A 17,224-nucleotide genomic window follows, 5' to 3' on the forward strand; every position below is an offset into this window, starting at 1 on the left:
CGAATTCTCTCTGCAATGTGCCACTATTGACAATGCCATCTGGGCCACTTTGGCTGCGGGGACAGGAGGATGGCTCAGTAAAACGGATATTCTCAATGCTTTCAAGTTGCTTCCCATTCAGCCTTCACTTTGGCATCTGCATGGCATTAAGTGGCGAGATTTTTCTACATTAAATTCCATCTGCCATTTTAGTGCCCACTCCCCCAATCTATCCAAATCTCTCTGCAGCAAGGCAATATCCTGCTCACATTTTATTACTTTACAAAGTTTTGTGTCATCTGCAAACACTGAAACATGGCTTTCAATGCCCATTGCAAGATCATTTATATGCTACATAGAATGCTGCCGCTAGACTGAGTTTCCTCTCTAGTCGGTCCTCTTACACCTCACCCCTCTGTCATATTTATATTATTACTATCACTTGGTGTTATTATTATTTATATTATTATTACTATCACTTAGTATTATTATTACTATCACTTGGTGTTATTATTATTTATATTATTATTACTATCACTTAGTATTATTATTATTTATATTATTATTACTATCACTTGGTGTTATTATTATTACTATCACTTAGTATTATTATTATTACTATCACTTAGTATTATTATTATTACTATCACTTGGTGTTATTATTATTTATATTATTATTACTATCACTTAGTATTATTATTATTTATATCACTTGGTGTTATTATTATTTATATTATTATTACTATCACTTGGTATTATTATTATTTATATTATTATTACTATCACTTGGTATTATTATTATTTATATTATTATTACTATCACTTGGTGTTATTATTATTTATATTATTATTACTATCACTTGGTGTTATTATTATTTATATTATTATTACTATCACTTGGTGTTATTATTATTTATATTATTATTACTACTATCACTTGGTGTTATTATTATTTATATTATTATTACTATAACTTAGTATTATTATTATTTCTATCACTTGGTGTTATTATTATTTATATTATTATTACTATAACTTGGTATTATTATTATTTATATTATTATTACTATCACTTGGTGTTATTATTATTTATATTATTATTAGTATCACTTGGTGTTATTATTATTTATATTATTATTACTATCACTTGGTATTATTATTATTTATATTATTATTAGTATTATTATTATTAGTATTATTATTATTTATATTATTATTATTATTGATATTATTATTATAATTGATATTATTATTTATATTATATTATTGATATTATTTATATTATTGATATTATTATTATTTATATTATTATTATTTATATTATTATTATTTATATTATTATTAGTATTATTATTATTTATATTATTATTACTATCACTTGGTGTTATTATTATTTATATTATTATTATTGATATTATTAGTATTATTTATATTATTGATATTATTAGTATTATTTATATTATTATTATTTATATTATTATTAGTATTATTATTATTTATATTATTATTAGTATTAGTATTATTTATATTATTATTATTATTTATATTATTATTTATATTATTATTGATATTATTATTAAGTGATAGGAATAATAATAATAATATCACTCAGTGACAGTGAGGGAGCAGTCAGTCCCAGCAGTGAAGGGGGGGGGGAGGGGGGGAGGGGGGGAGGGGGGGGGTTACTAGTGGCCGCTATTGGTTTCTCTCACCTCCTCCCTGTATCGCTCTCCGCGACCTCCCGGGACCTCCGCGCATCCTGCAGCCCTCACACTGACTGCCGCCAGCCACTTCCGCCCTCACACTGACTGCCGCCAGCCACTTCCGCCCTCACACTGACCGCCGCCAGCCACTTCCGCCCACACACTATACATAACCAATCAGCGACTACTAACCCCGCCCTCACTGCGGCTCCTCCCACAGCCGCCTTACACTGTGTAATAACCCCGCCCACACTGTAGCTCCTCCAATAGATGCCATGTTTCCCGCCCTCAAAGTAGGTTTACCCAATCAGCGATGAGCATTGCAGAACATTGCAGTCATGCCTTGCGGCTGGCAGAGGTGGTGCATGCCGGGTAATGTAGTCCTGGGGTAGATAGAGGCGGCTATGAGGGCTAATAGTGAACTTTTATTAATGTATGAAGTACAATGGTCCCATTTTTACATATTACTCACATACTTTATAGTTTCCACCAAAATATCGATCACAATAAAATATTACGTTTATCATGAGGCGAGCGTCTCCGCCATTACAGAAAGTAAAATCTGAAATTAAAATCCGTTCGGTGTTCCCAGTAATGCGGGTAATGGCGTCTGTCGCATCACAACGTCATCTGCACAGAGACCGATCGCGAATCTCCTTCCAAACCAATGGGACCTCACTTCCTCCTATTGATACCGGCTACTAACTTAAAGCGGCACTGTCACGCCGAACGTACCTTTCCTCAATCTCTTCCTCTTCTCCCCCTCTCTCAGGATCTGTTCTCAGTTTCTTCCTGTCTTCTTTAGTTTTCTTTAAAATCATAAGACAAAGTAGGGACTCTTTGCCTTATGGAGGATTCCTCCGCTTGACCAGCTCAGACCAGCGGAGGAGCAAAGTGTGCTTCATTTCCGCTGGTCAGAGCAATTTTCCCATAATCCTTACCTTTCCTCTGTGTTCCCGCGATGCTTCCTGTCATTTTAGACTAAACTGCCGAATTGCGTTCTAACTGAATGAGAAGAGTTTCTCCATTGGTGTTAGGATGCAATTCGGCACTTTGTTCGTATCGGAATTTCATTTTTTTTTTTTAAAGATTCTTTATTTTTCATTTTCAAGGTACAAGAAAACAGTTGTACAGAAGGAAGAAAAAACAATTGGGTTAGTGGGAGGGTAATAACATAGTGGTGTTGTAACAGTTTGGTTAGGTTGGGTTGTGGCAGCATAGCGAATGGGGTTGTTTCTTTTGGTAATGCCTTCTGTTTGCGGGCCGTATTTGGTGGAGGTTTTGTGGCTCTGTTAGGTGTTGTGAGCGTGGTAGGTTGGGCCTTCCTCCAGGTGGATGGGTCAGATTGGGGTGTTGTGCCCCATGTCAGGTATGCGGACGGCTTGGCTAGTTTGTTAGTTTATGGTTGTGGCATAGTTGGCGGGTTTTGTGTGCCAGTGGGGGGGTATGAGGTGGTTTGGTGCTGTTAATTGTTTATAATGGGTGTGGTGGGTTGGGGGATGAGGTTTTCGGGGGAGGAGGGGGGGGTTCTTGCTGTCCTCCCGGGGTCTCCCCCGGGTCCCGGTTGGGTGATTTGGGTCGGTGGTGAGGTTCGTGTTGGTTATCTTAACGGTGTTTGTTGATCGGAATTTCATTTTAATGAATGAAACTCCGATCCTATTCATTGCTGTGGCTGCATCTTGCAGCCGCTTAGTAGATAACTCCCTAATTCCCACGGTATCAGGGAGCTATCTACTAAAAGGCTGAAAGACCTAAATTGGTCTTTCAGCCACATTTACTAATACTAAGTAAAGATTACTTAGTATTAGTAAATAATATGCCCCTACTCGCTATATCGCGAGTAGGGGCATGTCTAGTAAGCAGTGAGCAGCCTGCGGCTGCTCACTGTAAAAAAAACAAAAAAAAAAAAACCTAATGCACACCCACCCCCCGCGCGGGGGTTAAAGATGGGGGGGGGGACCTATTGTCCTCCCCCCCCTGGCCCCCACCCCTGCGCGGTGGGTGGGGGCCCTAATAAAACAATAAGGGGGGGGGACCTATTGTCCTCCCCCCCGGCCCCCACCCCTGCGCGGTGGGTGGGGGCCCTAATAAAACAATTAGGGGGGGACCTACTGTCCTCCCCCTCCTGAGCGGTGGGTGGGGGCCCTGATAAAACAATAAGGGGGGGGGGGACCTATTGTCCTCCCCCCGCCCCCACCCCTGCGAGGTGGGTGGGGGCCCTAAATGAACCCCCCCCCCATCAAGGTGACTAGGGGTCCCAAGCCCCTAGTCACCCTCCCCCCACCCAAAACATTCTATCCCCTACCTACCCCCCTCACCCTAAAAATAGTGAGGGGGAAATAAAATAACTAACCTGTAAAAAAAAAATTAAACTTACCATTTGACGTCTTCTTTTTTCTAAATTCTTCTTTCTTCAGCCCCCCAAAAGGCCAAATAAAAATCCATCATACCCGTCGCACTTTAAAAAGAAAAAAAAAAAAAACGAACGCAAACAAAAATTAATCCATGTTCACCAATGGAGGGCACGCCGCGTACTGAGCTCCGCAGGGCGGGTCAAGGATTATAAAGCCTTGCCCCGCCCTGCAATTAGGCTTAGAACACACTGATTGGTTGGTTTAAGCCAATCAGAGTGCTCTGTGTCATTTTACACAGCGTGGGAAAATTCAAAAGAACTTTCCCACGCTGTGTAAAATGACAGATCACTGTGATTGGATGGTTTTCAAGCCATCCAATCACAGTGCTCTGTGTCATTTTACAAGCGTGGGAAAATTCCAAAGAACTTTCCCACGCTTGTAAAATGACACAGAGCAGTGTGATTGGATGGATTTCAAGCCATCCAATCATAGTGCTCTGTGTCATTTTACACAGCGTGGGAAAATTGAACAGTAGGTCCCCCCCCCCTATTTGTTTTATTAGGGCCCCCACCCACCGCTCAGGGGTGGGGGCCAGGGGGGGAGGACAGTAGGTCCCCCCCTTATTGTTTTATTAGGGCCCCCACCCACCGCTCAGGGGTGGGGGTCGGGGGGAGGACAATAGGTCCCCCCCTTATTGTTTTATTAGGGCCCCCACCCACCGCTCAGGGGTGGGGGCCGGGGGGAGGACAATAGGTCCCCCCCTTATTGTTTTATTAGGGCCCCCACCCACCGCTCAGGGGTGGGGGCCGGGGGGGGAGGACAGTAGGTCCCCCCCCCTATTGTTATATTAGGGCCCCCACCCACCGCGCAGGGGTCCCCCCCTTATTGTTTTATTAGGGCCCCCACCCACCGCGCAGGGGTGGGGGCCGGGGGGGTGTAACGGAGCTCCGTGTACTCCGACCGAGTACCCTCCGTTGATGGACGCTTCCTAGCTTGCGCCGAGGACCACAAGCACCGCACTGGACACCACAACCACCGCAGGCTCCACAACCGCCGTAGCTTAACTGGAGCCGCGCCGTCTTCCTTCCACCCTGGATCGGCTTCTGTCCTCCAGGACCGTGTGGGGAAGACCTCTCCTCCAGGAGAGCGTATCCGGAACAAGCTCTTAAAAGAGCTAAGTGATTAAGCTCAGGGGAATATGCAGAGCATAGCAATCCCCAGTGTAATACAGCAATTCCCTCCAATAACGAGACAAGGCTACGTTTTGAAGGGTCAAGAAGAACTGAGGACTGGGACACCCAGCCTGCTTTTTATTACAAAAAGGTACACACAGGACACTCCCAGGGGGGGGTTGAAATTAACCAATCACCTACATGGTACCACCCCCACGTCTCCTCCCCTCAGATAAACACATAACATAATTATAGCATACAGTAAAAATACAGTTTTCACACATACACTGTAACTTTAAAACTATACATCCAATCTCCATAAAAATTACATATTTGAACTCAGCATACATAAAACATAAACACTTCCAAAAATCAGCCAATCCCCCCAGTGGATCAAAATTTAGCTGGAGGTCCCTTTATGACCGACCGCAAGCACAATTTCCTGCCCAAAACAGTTCCATAGATTTGGGCTGTGCGGCCAGTCAATTTCATGCCGAAAAACGACTAAGTCCCATTTCGAACGGGACTTAGTCTCTGGAGCTGAAAAACGAAGTGTAGGAGAAGGTAAGGGTCAGCGGTGTTCGGCAAAATGTGTAGCCGATTTCAGTACCACAGAATCTTTAGCATACACCGCTGACCGCATTCGAATGAACAAAGATGGCCGCCGCCACGTGCAATTAACCTGCAGTAACCTCACAGCCTGGGAGGTAAATTGCCTGCACACTTTAACTTCTGGGTGGTCCGCCTGTGTGGTACTTGGTTCAGTAAGCCCTATTTACTGAACCAAGTGGGAGAAAGCCAGGGGCAAGTTATTTTACAGGTCTGGGGACATAGTCTTAAAGGGACATTGTTCAGCAAAGTCACAATATGTCCCCAGACGGTTCTTAAAGGGCCACACACACCCAATCAAAGTTAATAAGTTTTCAGGGGCACAATCTTCCAGGGGCCATAGTCATGAGGAAGGAGGCTGGCAAATAGGCTTCTCCACAATCCAGGGAAGCAGGGCAATTTTCCATTTAAAGGGCCAGTTACAAATAGCGATTTGTAACAGGGGGGAAGGACAATAGGTCCCCCCCTTATTGTTTTATTAGGGCCCCCACCCACCGCGCAGGGGTGGGGGCCGGGGGGGAGGACAGTAGGTCCCCCCCCTATTGTTTTATTAGGGCCCCCACCCACCGCGCAGGGGTGGGGGCCAGGGGGGAGGACAGTAGGTCCCGTCCCCCCCCCCCTATTACCATTTTTTTTTTTACAGTGAGCAGCCACAGGCTGCTCACTGTTTAGTGGACATGCCCCTACTCGCGGTATAGCGAGTAGGGGCATTGGGGAGATTTTAATCTCCCTTGTGCTATTATGGGGGTCACATTGACCCCCATAGAGTGAGGGGGGGACCTGGGGGGGCTTATGAAGTGGTGGGGAGCACTGCTCCCTGCCGCTTCTATAGTTACATATTGCAAGGAGGGAGCTGCACGCCGGTAGCTCCCTCCTTGTAATAAACTGAACGAACAAACTAACACTGATACTCAGTGTTAGTTTGTTTGTCTGATGTTTCTATTCATTCATTCGTCTGTCTGATGAATGAATGAATAGGTGAAATTCCCGTTCGCATGTCCAGGTGTTTCACTGGGCATGTGCGGGAATCTTACAGTCTGTGTAGTGTGGGTAGATGACGTGTCCCACAGGGACTTCACCTACCCACACAAAGATGGCGGCGCCCTGAATATAGATCGGGGCAGAAGATAAAGAATAAAAAATAGGTAATGTGGGGGGTTTAGGGGCATTTGGGGGTGACTAGGGGGTCGATTGAATGTAGTGGAGGCGGGAGAGGGGTTAAAAAAACGGGATTCGGCATGACAGTGCCGCTTTAAACCGGCTCCTCGGCATCCTGCGAAGCCAGCCGTCATGGTCGTCACCCTCCCATGGCATCCTGAGATGGCCAGCCGTCATGGTCGTCACCCTCCCATGGCATCCTGCGAGGCCAGCCGTCATGGTCGTCACCCTCCCATGGCATTCTGCAAAGCCAGCCGTCATGGTCGTCACCCTCTGATGGCATCCTGCGAGGCCACCTCCCATAGCATCCTGCGATGTCCAGCCGTCATGGTCGTCACCCTCCGATGGCATCCTGCGAGGCCAGCCATCATGGTCGTCACCCTCCCATGGCATCCTGCGAGGCCAGCTGTCATGGTCGTCACCCACCGATGGCATCCTGCGCAGCCAGCTGTCATGGTCGTCACCCTCCCATGGCATCCTGAGATGGCCAGCCGTCATGGTCGTCACCCTCCCATGGCATCCTGCGAGGCCAGCCGTTATGGTTGTCACCCTCCCAGGGCATCCTGCGAAGCCAGCCGTCATGGTCGTCACCCTCCCATGGCATCCTGCGAGGCCAGCCGTCATGGTCGTCACCCTCCCATGGCATTCTGCGAAGCCAGCCGTCATGGTCGTCACCCTCTGATGGCATCCTGCGAGGCCAGCCGTCATGGTCGTCACCCTCCCATGGCATCCTGCGAGGCCAGCTGTCATGGTCGTCACCCACTGATGGCATCCTGCGAGGCCAGCCGTCATGGTCGTCACCCTCCCATGGCATCCTGAGATGGTCAGCCGTCATGGTCGTCACCCTCCCATGGCATCCTGCGAGGCCAGCCGTCATGGTCGTCACCCTCCTATGGCATCCTGCGAGGCCAGCCGTCATGGTCGTCACCCTCCCATGGCATACTGCGAAGCCAACCGTCATGGTCATCACCCTCTGATGGCATCCTGCGAGGCCACCTCCCATGGCATCCTGCGATGTCCAGCCGTCATGGTCATCACCCTCTGATGGCATCCTGCAAGGCCAGCCGTCATGGTCGTCACCCTCCCATGGCATCCTGCAAGGCCAGCCGTCATGGTCGTCACCCTCCGATGGCATCCTGCGATGGCCAGTCGTCATGGTCGTCACCCTCCGATTGCATCCTATGTGGCCAGCCGTCATGGTTGTCACCCACCGATGGCATCCTGCGAGGTCAGTCGTCATGGTCGTCACCCTCCGATGGCATCCTGCGAGGCCAGCCATCACGGTCGTCACCCTCCGATGACATCCTGCGAGGTCAGCCGTCTTGGTCATCACTCTTTGATGGTATCATGGTCGTCACCCTCTGATGGCATCCAGCCATCATGGTCGTCACCCTCTGATGGCATCCTGTGAGGCCTTCAGCCGTCATGGTCGTCACCCTCCGATGGCATCCTGCGAGGCCAGCCGTCATGGTCGTCACCCTCCGACGGCATCCTGCGATGACCAGCCGTCATGGTCGTCACCCTCCGATGGCATCCGGCGAGGCCAGCCGTCATGGTCGTCACCCTCCGATGGCATCCGGCGAGGCCAGCCATCATGGTCGTCACCCTCCGAGGCATCCTACGAGGCCAGCCGTCATCGTTGTCACCCTCTGACGGCATCCTGCGAGGCCAGCCGTCATAGTCGTTATCCAGTGACTGCATCCTGCGAGGCCAGCCATCATAGTTGTCAACTTCAGACTGCATCCTGTGAGGCGAGCCGTCAAATGGCAGAGAGACATTGCTCTTTTGATCAAAAGGGGCATCTGCAAGATGTGAAATGGATTGCCCTATTGATCTATCAAAGGCCCTGCAAGGTGAGACATTTTACACTTGAGCCGCCTGTATGTCTAGTTTCAATGTAAACTAACGGACTTTGACCATATGGCCGGAAACTCTCAATTGCTAGTTCAATCCTTTGATATGGTAATGGTATTAGTTTCATGACGACTTTGGTGTTCCAGTATCAAATCCAAGAGAAACATTAATACTTACCCACAGCTTAATAATTAGGCCTCATTTTTATTATATTAAAGAAGCCAAATCTTTTAATTAAACCTAAACATGAGTTGCAAAACTTAAACTATGTGGCAGGAATTGTAATGTCCGTCCTATTGGATTGCAGGTGGGGCGTGCGACGTGTCTATGGGATGGGAAATTAATAAAATCATAGATGCAATTATTATTTCTGTGGCGGGTACATAAGAGAAGATAGAGCCAAGTGTTTCAATTTTTTATTGACGTTGGTCTGGAACAAAGGAGGTGGTCACTTATTAGACATGTACAATTCGGTTCGGTCAGAATGAAAATTTGGATGAATTTAGGACATTCGAATGCTTCCGAATTTCGTAAGTGCCGAACCGAATTTCCGAAGTGTTGAATTTCGTAAGTGCCGAAGGGTAGGATTGAGGTACGGTAAGATTAGGAGTAGGGTTGGGGGTACCTCTAACCCTAACCTACCCCTAACCCAACCCTAACCCAACCATAATCCTAACCCTACTCCTAACCCAAGCGTATTCCTAACCCTACTCCTAACCCAACCCTAACCCTAAACTTACCCAAAGTGCAAAAATTCAGAATTTCGGAAGTGCCGAACCGAATTGCAGAATTTCAGAATTGCTGAACCGAATTGCTGAAGTGCTGGTGTGGGTTATAGCTAGTTCTCGGTGCTCTTATTTGATGTTGGTGTGAGTTACAACCAGTTCTAGGTGTGTGAGTTACAGCCAGTTCCCGGTGTGTGAGTTAAAGACAGTTACCGGTGGATTACACCTAGTTCCCGGTCCTCTCATTGGATGTTGGTGTGGGGTACAGCCAGTTCCATGTGCTCTCACTCGATGTCAGTGTGAGTTACAGCCAGGTGCTCTCACTCGATGTCAGTGTGAGTTACAGCCAGTTCCAGGCGCTCTCATTCTGTAACGAGAATATACCCCTACACGCAGGATCCAGCCAAACAGAAGACAGCACAGAGGAGAGATACGTCTACCGGACCTTAGAGTGGCCGGACTCGACGTAATAGGAGAAGTACAGAGTCAGGAACGATCCGAGGTCAAGGGCACAAAGAGACAGCGTAAACGAGAACTAGCCGGGGTCTGGTACACAGGAATCAGCAAGCCGGCAAACAGAACAGACAAGGATAAAGCGAAAACGAAGTCAGAATACAAAGCCAAGGTCAAATACGGAGAAACACAACTGAACACAACAAGCACTAAAGGGAACTGTAGCAGAAACCACGATAGGGCAAGGAACTAAGGGAAAAGGGTGAGTATAAGTAGCCTTCAAACTAATGTGATTGGCTCCTGTGACTTCCACACCCCCAACAGGTAAGTGTATGGGGTGATTGGCATGACAGGAGCCAATGGCAATTTAGGCTCCCACTGTCTCTTTAAGAGCGCACACGAGACTCGCGGCGCGCTCTTAGCTGCAGGCGGGACACGTGACCGCATCTCGCGGTCACTGCCCGTCTTCCTGTTAGGAGAGTCGGATGAGCCGCGTGCGGCTCGTGCAGCCGCAGGACCGCGCGCGGCTTGAAGAGAGGACCGCGGCCGGCCCCCGGATAAGGTAAGTAACGCTACAGTACCCCCTGAGGACACGCCCTCCGGGCGGGCAGGACCAGGCCTGGCAGGAAAACGCGAATGGAAAGAACGTACAAGGCGGGGAGCATGAACAGCATCCGCAGAAATCCAACTGCGCTCCTCAGGCCCATAACCCTTCCAATGTACCAAGTACTGAAGCCGACCCCTAAGGAAACGAGAGTCAAGAACAGCAGACACTTCGAACTCCTCATGACCCTCCACAGAGACAGGAGGGGGAGGGGGAGTATGCCGGGTATAGCGGTTGCGTACGTAAGACTTCAATAACGAGGTGTGAAAGACATTAGGTATACGCAGATTCTTAGGCAGACCCAAGGCATAAGAAACGGGATTAACCTTATGTATAATGCGATAAGGACCAATGAAGCGGGGAGCCAATTTCATAGAAGGCACCCGGAGGCGAATATTCCGTGTGGAAAGCAAAACCCTTTCCCCCACAACATAGGAAGGAGCCGCTCTGCGATGCTTGTCAGCCTGAGCCTTCTGGCGGGCAGCAGAGTCCACCAAAGAACGCTGAACCTGCTCCCAAGTATTACGCAAACCAGCCAAATGTTCATCCAGAACTGGCATGCCCTGTGAGGAGAATGCAGCCGGAAGAACAACGGGATGCTGGCCATAGACAACGTAAAAAGGGCTTTTGCCGGAAGAATCATGAGTGGCGTTATTCCGAGCAAATTCAGCCTAAGGAAGCAGGTCAGACCAATTGTCCTGATGGTGAGACACAAAACAACGGAGGTACTGCTCCAGAGACTGGTTGGCACGTTCAGCAGCTCCATTAGACTGGGGATGGTAGGCGGAAGAAAACGAGAGAGAAATACCCATTTCTGTACAAAAGGCTCTCCAGAACCTGGAAACAAATTGGCTACCCCTATCGGATACAACAGATAAGGAAATACCATGTAATCGAAACACTTCTCTAGCGAAGATAAGAGCCAGTTCCTTGGAAGTGGGCAACTTGCGAAGAGACACAAAGTGAGCCATTTTGGAAAACCGATCTACTATCATTAGGATGACTGTGTTACCATTCAAAGGGGGTAATTCAACAATAAAATCCATTGATAGATTAGACCAAGGTCTCTCGGGAACGGGTAACGGATGCAACAGCTCACAAGTAACTCTACGAGAGGATTTCATACATGCACAAGTAGTACAAGCACTTATATAGTCAGTGACATCCTTTCGTAAGGTATCCCACCAAAAATACCGAGAAACGGCTGACACCGTTTTGGAAATACCAGGATGTCCAGCAGTCTTAGTATCGTGATATAGTGACAGAATATCCCGTCTCTCGGGAATGTCAACGAACAATTTATCATTAGGCCTCTCGCTAGGTGCCATGCTTTGTTTCGCTTGTATGGCCTGCAAGAGGGACGAGGAAATAGACAATATAGTAGTTGCTATTATCCTGTCTGGGGGAATGACAGGAGTAACATCAATCTCCTGTTTGTCAATAGTCTCAAACTGTCTGGACAGAGTGTCCGCTTTAGTGTTCAGATCACCTGGCCTATAGGTGATTATATAATTAAAATGAGACAAGAACAGTGACCACCTAGCCTGCCTGGAAGACAATCTTTTAGCTTCGCTAAGGTAGGATAGGTTCTTATGATCCGTAAATATGAGGATAGGATCCTTAGTGCCCTCTAACAAATGTCTCCATTCTTTGAGTGCTAAAATGATAGCAAGGAGTTCACGATTACCCACATCATAATTCCTTTCTGCTTTGGACATTTGTTTAGAAAAGAAGCCACAAGGATGCAATGGCTTGTCAGGAGACTCTCTTTGGGATAAGACAGCACCTACCCCTATATCGGAAGCATCAACCTCAAGTATATATGGCAATGAGGGGACAGGATGCTGTAAAATAGGTGCAGAGACGAACGTAGTCTTAAGAAAGTCAAAAGCCTGAAGTGCCTCGGTAGACCAGGCACGTGTATTGCCATCCTTTTTAGTCATACGAGTAATTGGTGCTACGATAGTCGAAAAACCTTTGATAAAACGTCTATAATAATTAGAGAAACCCAGAAAACGCTGGATGGCTTTCAGACCTTGCGGCAGAAGCCATTCTATGACCGCAGCGAGCTTCTGGGGATCCATCCAAAAACCCTTAGCGGAAATCAAATACCCCAAAAACTGGACCTCGGATTGGTCGAATAGACATTTTTCTAGTTTGCAATAAAGACCATTAGCAAGAAGGGTCTTCAGAACTGTCGTAACATGTCTGTGATGAGTGTGTAATTCTGTAGAATATATTAAAATGTCATCCAAGTACACAATAACAAATGAGTGAATAAAGTCCCTTAAGACATCATTAATAAATTCTTGGAATACTGCTGGGGCATTGCAAAGCCCAAATGGCATGACGGTATACTCATAATGACCTGACCTAGTGTTAAAGGCTGTCTTCCATTCGTGGTCCTTTTTTATACGTATCAAATTGTATGCTCCTCTAAGATCTAATTTGGTGAATACCGTAGCATGTTTGAGCCTGTCAAACAATTCTGTTATTAATGGTATAGGGTAAGCATTTTTGATGGTGATTTTATTAAGACCTCTATAATCAATGCAAGGTCTTAAATCACCTTCTTTTTTTGATACAAAGAAGAACCCCGCTCCAGCCGGAGAAGAGGATCTCCTAATAAATCCCTTGTCTAATGATTCTTTAATGTACTCCTCCATGACACGGTTTTCTTGAACCGATAGAGGGTACACCCTGCCCTTTGGAGGTATAGTGCCAGGCAACAAGTCAATAGCACAATCGAAGGGTCTGTGAGGCGGTAATTTGTCAGCCTCTCTTTTATCAAAGACAGTCTTTAAAGATAAATACTGAGAGGGTATAACCGTAGACAAAGGAGGAATGGTAGGAACATTAATAGAATTCACAGTACATGACCCATGGCAGGCTTCACTCCATGATTTTATCTGCCCTGTCTCCCAGTCAAAAATGGGATTGTGGGCACGTAACCATGGATACCCTAACACTAACTGTGAAGAGGGAGAGGTGATGACCTGGAACCGAATGGTTTCATAGTGTAAAACCCCTGTGTACATGTGTAACGGTGCAGTCTCATGAGTAACAACTCAACGGCCAAGGGTATCTCCTTCTCCCTGATGGGAATGTTGTTTTTCTTTACAAAACTAGAGTCTATAAAATTCTCAGCTGCCCCAGAGTCAACCAGAGCATATATATTTTCAACGATACAACTCTCTCCCATATGTAAAGAAACAGGGAGAAGCAGTCGGTTAGGAGGCAATGTAGGAGACTTAGAAATCACACCCAAGGCCAGTCCCCTATAAGGTCTTAGGTGCGAGAGTTTTCCGGGAGCAAAGGACATTCCTTTACCATATGGTCTCTCCTACCACAATATAGGCAGAGTCCCTCCCTTCTCCTATGTAATTTTTCATTATCAGAGAGTTTGGCAACCCCTAATTGCATAGGTTCCTCTTCAGATACTTTTACACTCTCCGGTGTATCAACTCTGGGGTGAATAGGTGTAGCAAACCGTCTATTTCTGTTCTTGGTATAGAGCCTGTCACGAATCCTATTATCTATATCAATGAGGTAGTCAATAAGGTCCTCTAAAGCAACAGGAAGTTCCTTAGCCGCTACCTCATCCAATATAGAGTCTGATAAGCCTTCCATGAAGGCAGTAGTTAACCCATTGTTGGTCCAATCTACCTGTGAGGCAAGAGTACGAAACTGAATAGCGTAATCAGCCACAGACCTAGAACCCTGTTTAACTCTCATTAATGCTCTTGCGGCATTTTTAGACCTTTTCATAGTGTCAAAAGTTCTGCGAAATGCTGTAAGAAAACTGTGAAAGTCATGCACCATAGGTCCATTAGCTTCCCAAATAGGATTCGCCCATTCTAGTGCTTTGTCGGTAAGTTGGTGCATAAAGAACCCAACTTTAGACCTCTCTGTGGGAAACGAACGTGGATACATCTCAAAATGAAACTCTATTTGGTTAATGAACCCTCTGCATGTCTTGGAATCCCCTCCATACCTAGGAGGAGGTGTTAAATGGGCCGAAGTAGTAGGCAAAGTGGATACTTCAGGAAGCAGGGGTGTAGGAGGGTTAGGTGTGGTTGCTGGAATGGTTCTAGCTAAAAGCGTCTGGAGCGCCTGAGCTATCTGATCCATACGGTGATCCTGCTCTACAAATCTAGCCTCATGGGACGCCATCTGTTGAGCTAAATCTGCGGGGTCCATGGCCCTATCGTAATGTAACAAGAATATACCCCTACACGCAGGATCCAGCCAAACAGAAGACAGCACAGAGGAGAGATACGTCTACCGGACCTTAGAGTGGCCGGACTCGACGTAATAGGAGAAGTACAGAGTCAGGAACGATCCGAGGCACAAAGAGACAGCGTAAACGAGAACTAGCCGGGGTCTGGTACACAGGAATCAGCAAGCCGGCAAACAGAACAGACAAGGATAAAGCGAAAACGAAGTCAGAATACAAAGCCAAGGTCAAATACGGAGAAACACAACTGAACACAACAAGCACTAAAGGGAACTGTAGCAGAAACCACGATACAATTTATCATTAGGCCTCTCGCTAGGTGCCATGCTTTGTTTCGCTTGTATGGCCTGCAAGAGGGACGAGGAAATAGACAATATAGTAGTTGCTATTATCCTGTCTGGGGGAATGACAGGAGTAACATCAATCTCCTGTTTGTCAATAGTCTCAAACTGTCTGGACAGAGCGTCCGCTTTAGTGTTCAGATCACCTGGCCTATAGGTGATTATATAATTAAAATGAGACAAGAACAGTGACCACCTAGCCTGCCTGGAAGACAATCTTTTAGCTTCGCTAAGGTAGGATAGGTTCTTATGATCCGTAAATATGAGGATAGGATCCTTAGTGCCCTCTAACAAATGTCTCCATTCTTTGAGTGCTAAAATGATAGCAAGGAGTTCACGATTACCCACATCATAATTCCTTTCTGCTTTGGACATTTGTTTAGAAAAGAAGCCACAAGGATGCAATGGCTTGTCAGGAGACTCTCTTTGGGATAAGACAGCACCTACCCCTATATCGGAAGCATCAACCTCAAGTATATATGGCAATGAGGGGACAGGATGCTGTAAAATAGGTGCAGAGACGAACGTAGTCTTAAGAAAGTCAAAAGCCTGAAGTGCCTCGGTAGACCAGGCACGTGTATTGCCATCCTTTTTAGTCATACGAGTAATTGGTGCTACGATAGTCGAAAAACCTTTGATAAAACGTCTATAATAATTAGAGAAACCCAGAAAACGCTGGATGGCTTTCAGACCTTGCGGCAGAAGCCATTCTATGACCGCAGCGAGCTTCTGGGGATCCATCCAAAAACCCTTAGCGGAAATCAAATACCCCAAAAACTGGACCTCGGATTGGTCGAATAGACATTTTTCTAGTTTGCAATAAAGACCATTAGCAAGAAGGGTCTTCAGAACTGTCGTAACATGTCTGTGATGAGTGTGTAATTCTGTAGAATATATTAAAATGTCATCCAAGTACACAATAACAAATGAGTGAATAAAGTCCCTTAAGACATCATTAATAAATTCTTGGAATACTGCTGGGGCATTGCAAAGCCCAAATGGCATGACGGTATACTCATAATGACCTGACCTAGTGTTAAAGGCTGTCTTCCATTCGTGGTCCTTTTTTATACGTATCAAATTGTATGCTCCTCTAAGATCTAATTTGGTGAATACCGTAGCATGTTTGAGCCTGTCAAACAATTCTGTTATTAATGGTATAGGGTAAGCATTTTTGATGGTGATTTTATTAAGACCTCTATAATCAATGCAAGGTCTTAAATCACCTTCTTTTTTTGATACAAAGAAGAACCCCGCTCCAGCCGGAGAAGAGGATCTCCTAATAAATCCCTTGTCTAATGATTCTTTAATGTACTCCTCCATGACACGGTTTTCTTGAACCGATAGAGGGTACACCCTGCCCTTTGGAGGTATAGTGCCAGGCAACAAGTCAATAGCACAATCGAAGGGTCTGTGAGGCGGTAATTTGTCAGCCTCTCTTTTATCAAAGACAGTCTTTAAAGATAAATACTGAGAGGGTATAACCGTAGACAAAGGAGGAATGGTAGGAACATTAATAGAATTCACAGTACATGACCCATGGCAGGCTTCACTCCATGATTTTATCTGCCCTGTCTCCCAGTCAAAAATGGGATTGTGGGCACGTAACCATGGATACCCTAACACTAACTGTGAAGAGGGAGAGGTGATGACCTGGAACCGAATGGTTTCATAGTGTAAAACCCCTGTGTACATGTGTAACGGTGCAGTCTCATGAGTAACAACTCAACGGCCAAGGGTATCTCCTTCTCCCTGATGGGAATGTTGTTTTTCTTTACAAAACTAGAGTCTATAAAATTCTCAGCTGCCCCAGAGTCAACCAGAGCATATATATTTTCAACGATACAACTCTCTCCCATATGTAAAGAAACAGGGAGAAGCAGTCGGTTAGGAGGCAATGTAGGAGACTTAGAAATCACACCCAAGGCCAGTCCCCTATAAGGTCTTAGGTGCGAGAGTTTTCCGGGAGCAAAGGACATTCCTTTACCATATGGTCTCTCCTACCACAATATAGGCAGAGTCCCTCCCTTCTCCT

At 46.1% G+C, this 17,224-nt stretch overlaps 2 protein-coding genes across 4 annotated transcripts in view; one reads left to right on the forward strand and one right to left on the reverse strand.

Annotated features, from left to right (window-relative positions):
- The window catches only part of DGAT1 (diacylglycerol O-acyltransferase 1), a 239,784-nt gene that overhangs the window by 114,812 nt on the left and 107,748 nt on the right, over positions 1-17,224 (forward strand). The window lies entirely within an intron of this gene.
- Positions 1-17,224, reverse strand: part of LOC134608247 (TBC1 domain family member 20-like) — a 138,224-nt gene that overhangs the window by 67,732 nt on the left and 53,268 nt on the right. Inside the window, exons 1-2 of one of the 3 annotated variants that reach the window (XM_063450914.1) lie at positions 1,785-1,803; positions 1,692-1,738 (exon numbers count right to left, since the gene is read on the reverse strand). The exons of 1 other annotated variant lie outside the window; for it this stretch is intronic. In XM_063450914.1, coding sequence (XP_063306984.1) covers positions 1,692-1,737 — 46 coding nt within the window. In that variant the 5' untranslated portion in view covers position 1,738; positions 1,785-1,803. One more of the 3 variants, XM_063450915.1, reaches the window with a different exon arrangement.

The sequence above is a fragment of the Pelobates fuscus genome, chromosome 4 (genome assembly GCF_036172605.1).
Source record: "Pelobates fuscus isolate aPelFus1 chromosome 4, aPelFus1.pri, whole genome shotgun sequence".
Taxonomy (NCBI): Eukaryota; Metazoa; Chordata; class Amphibia; order Anura; family Pelobatidae; genus Pelobates; species Pelobates fuscus.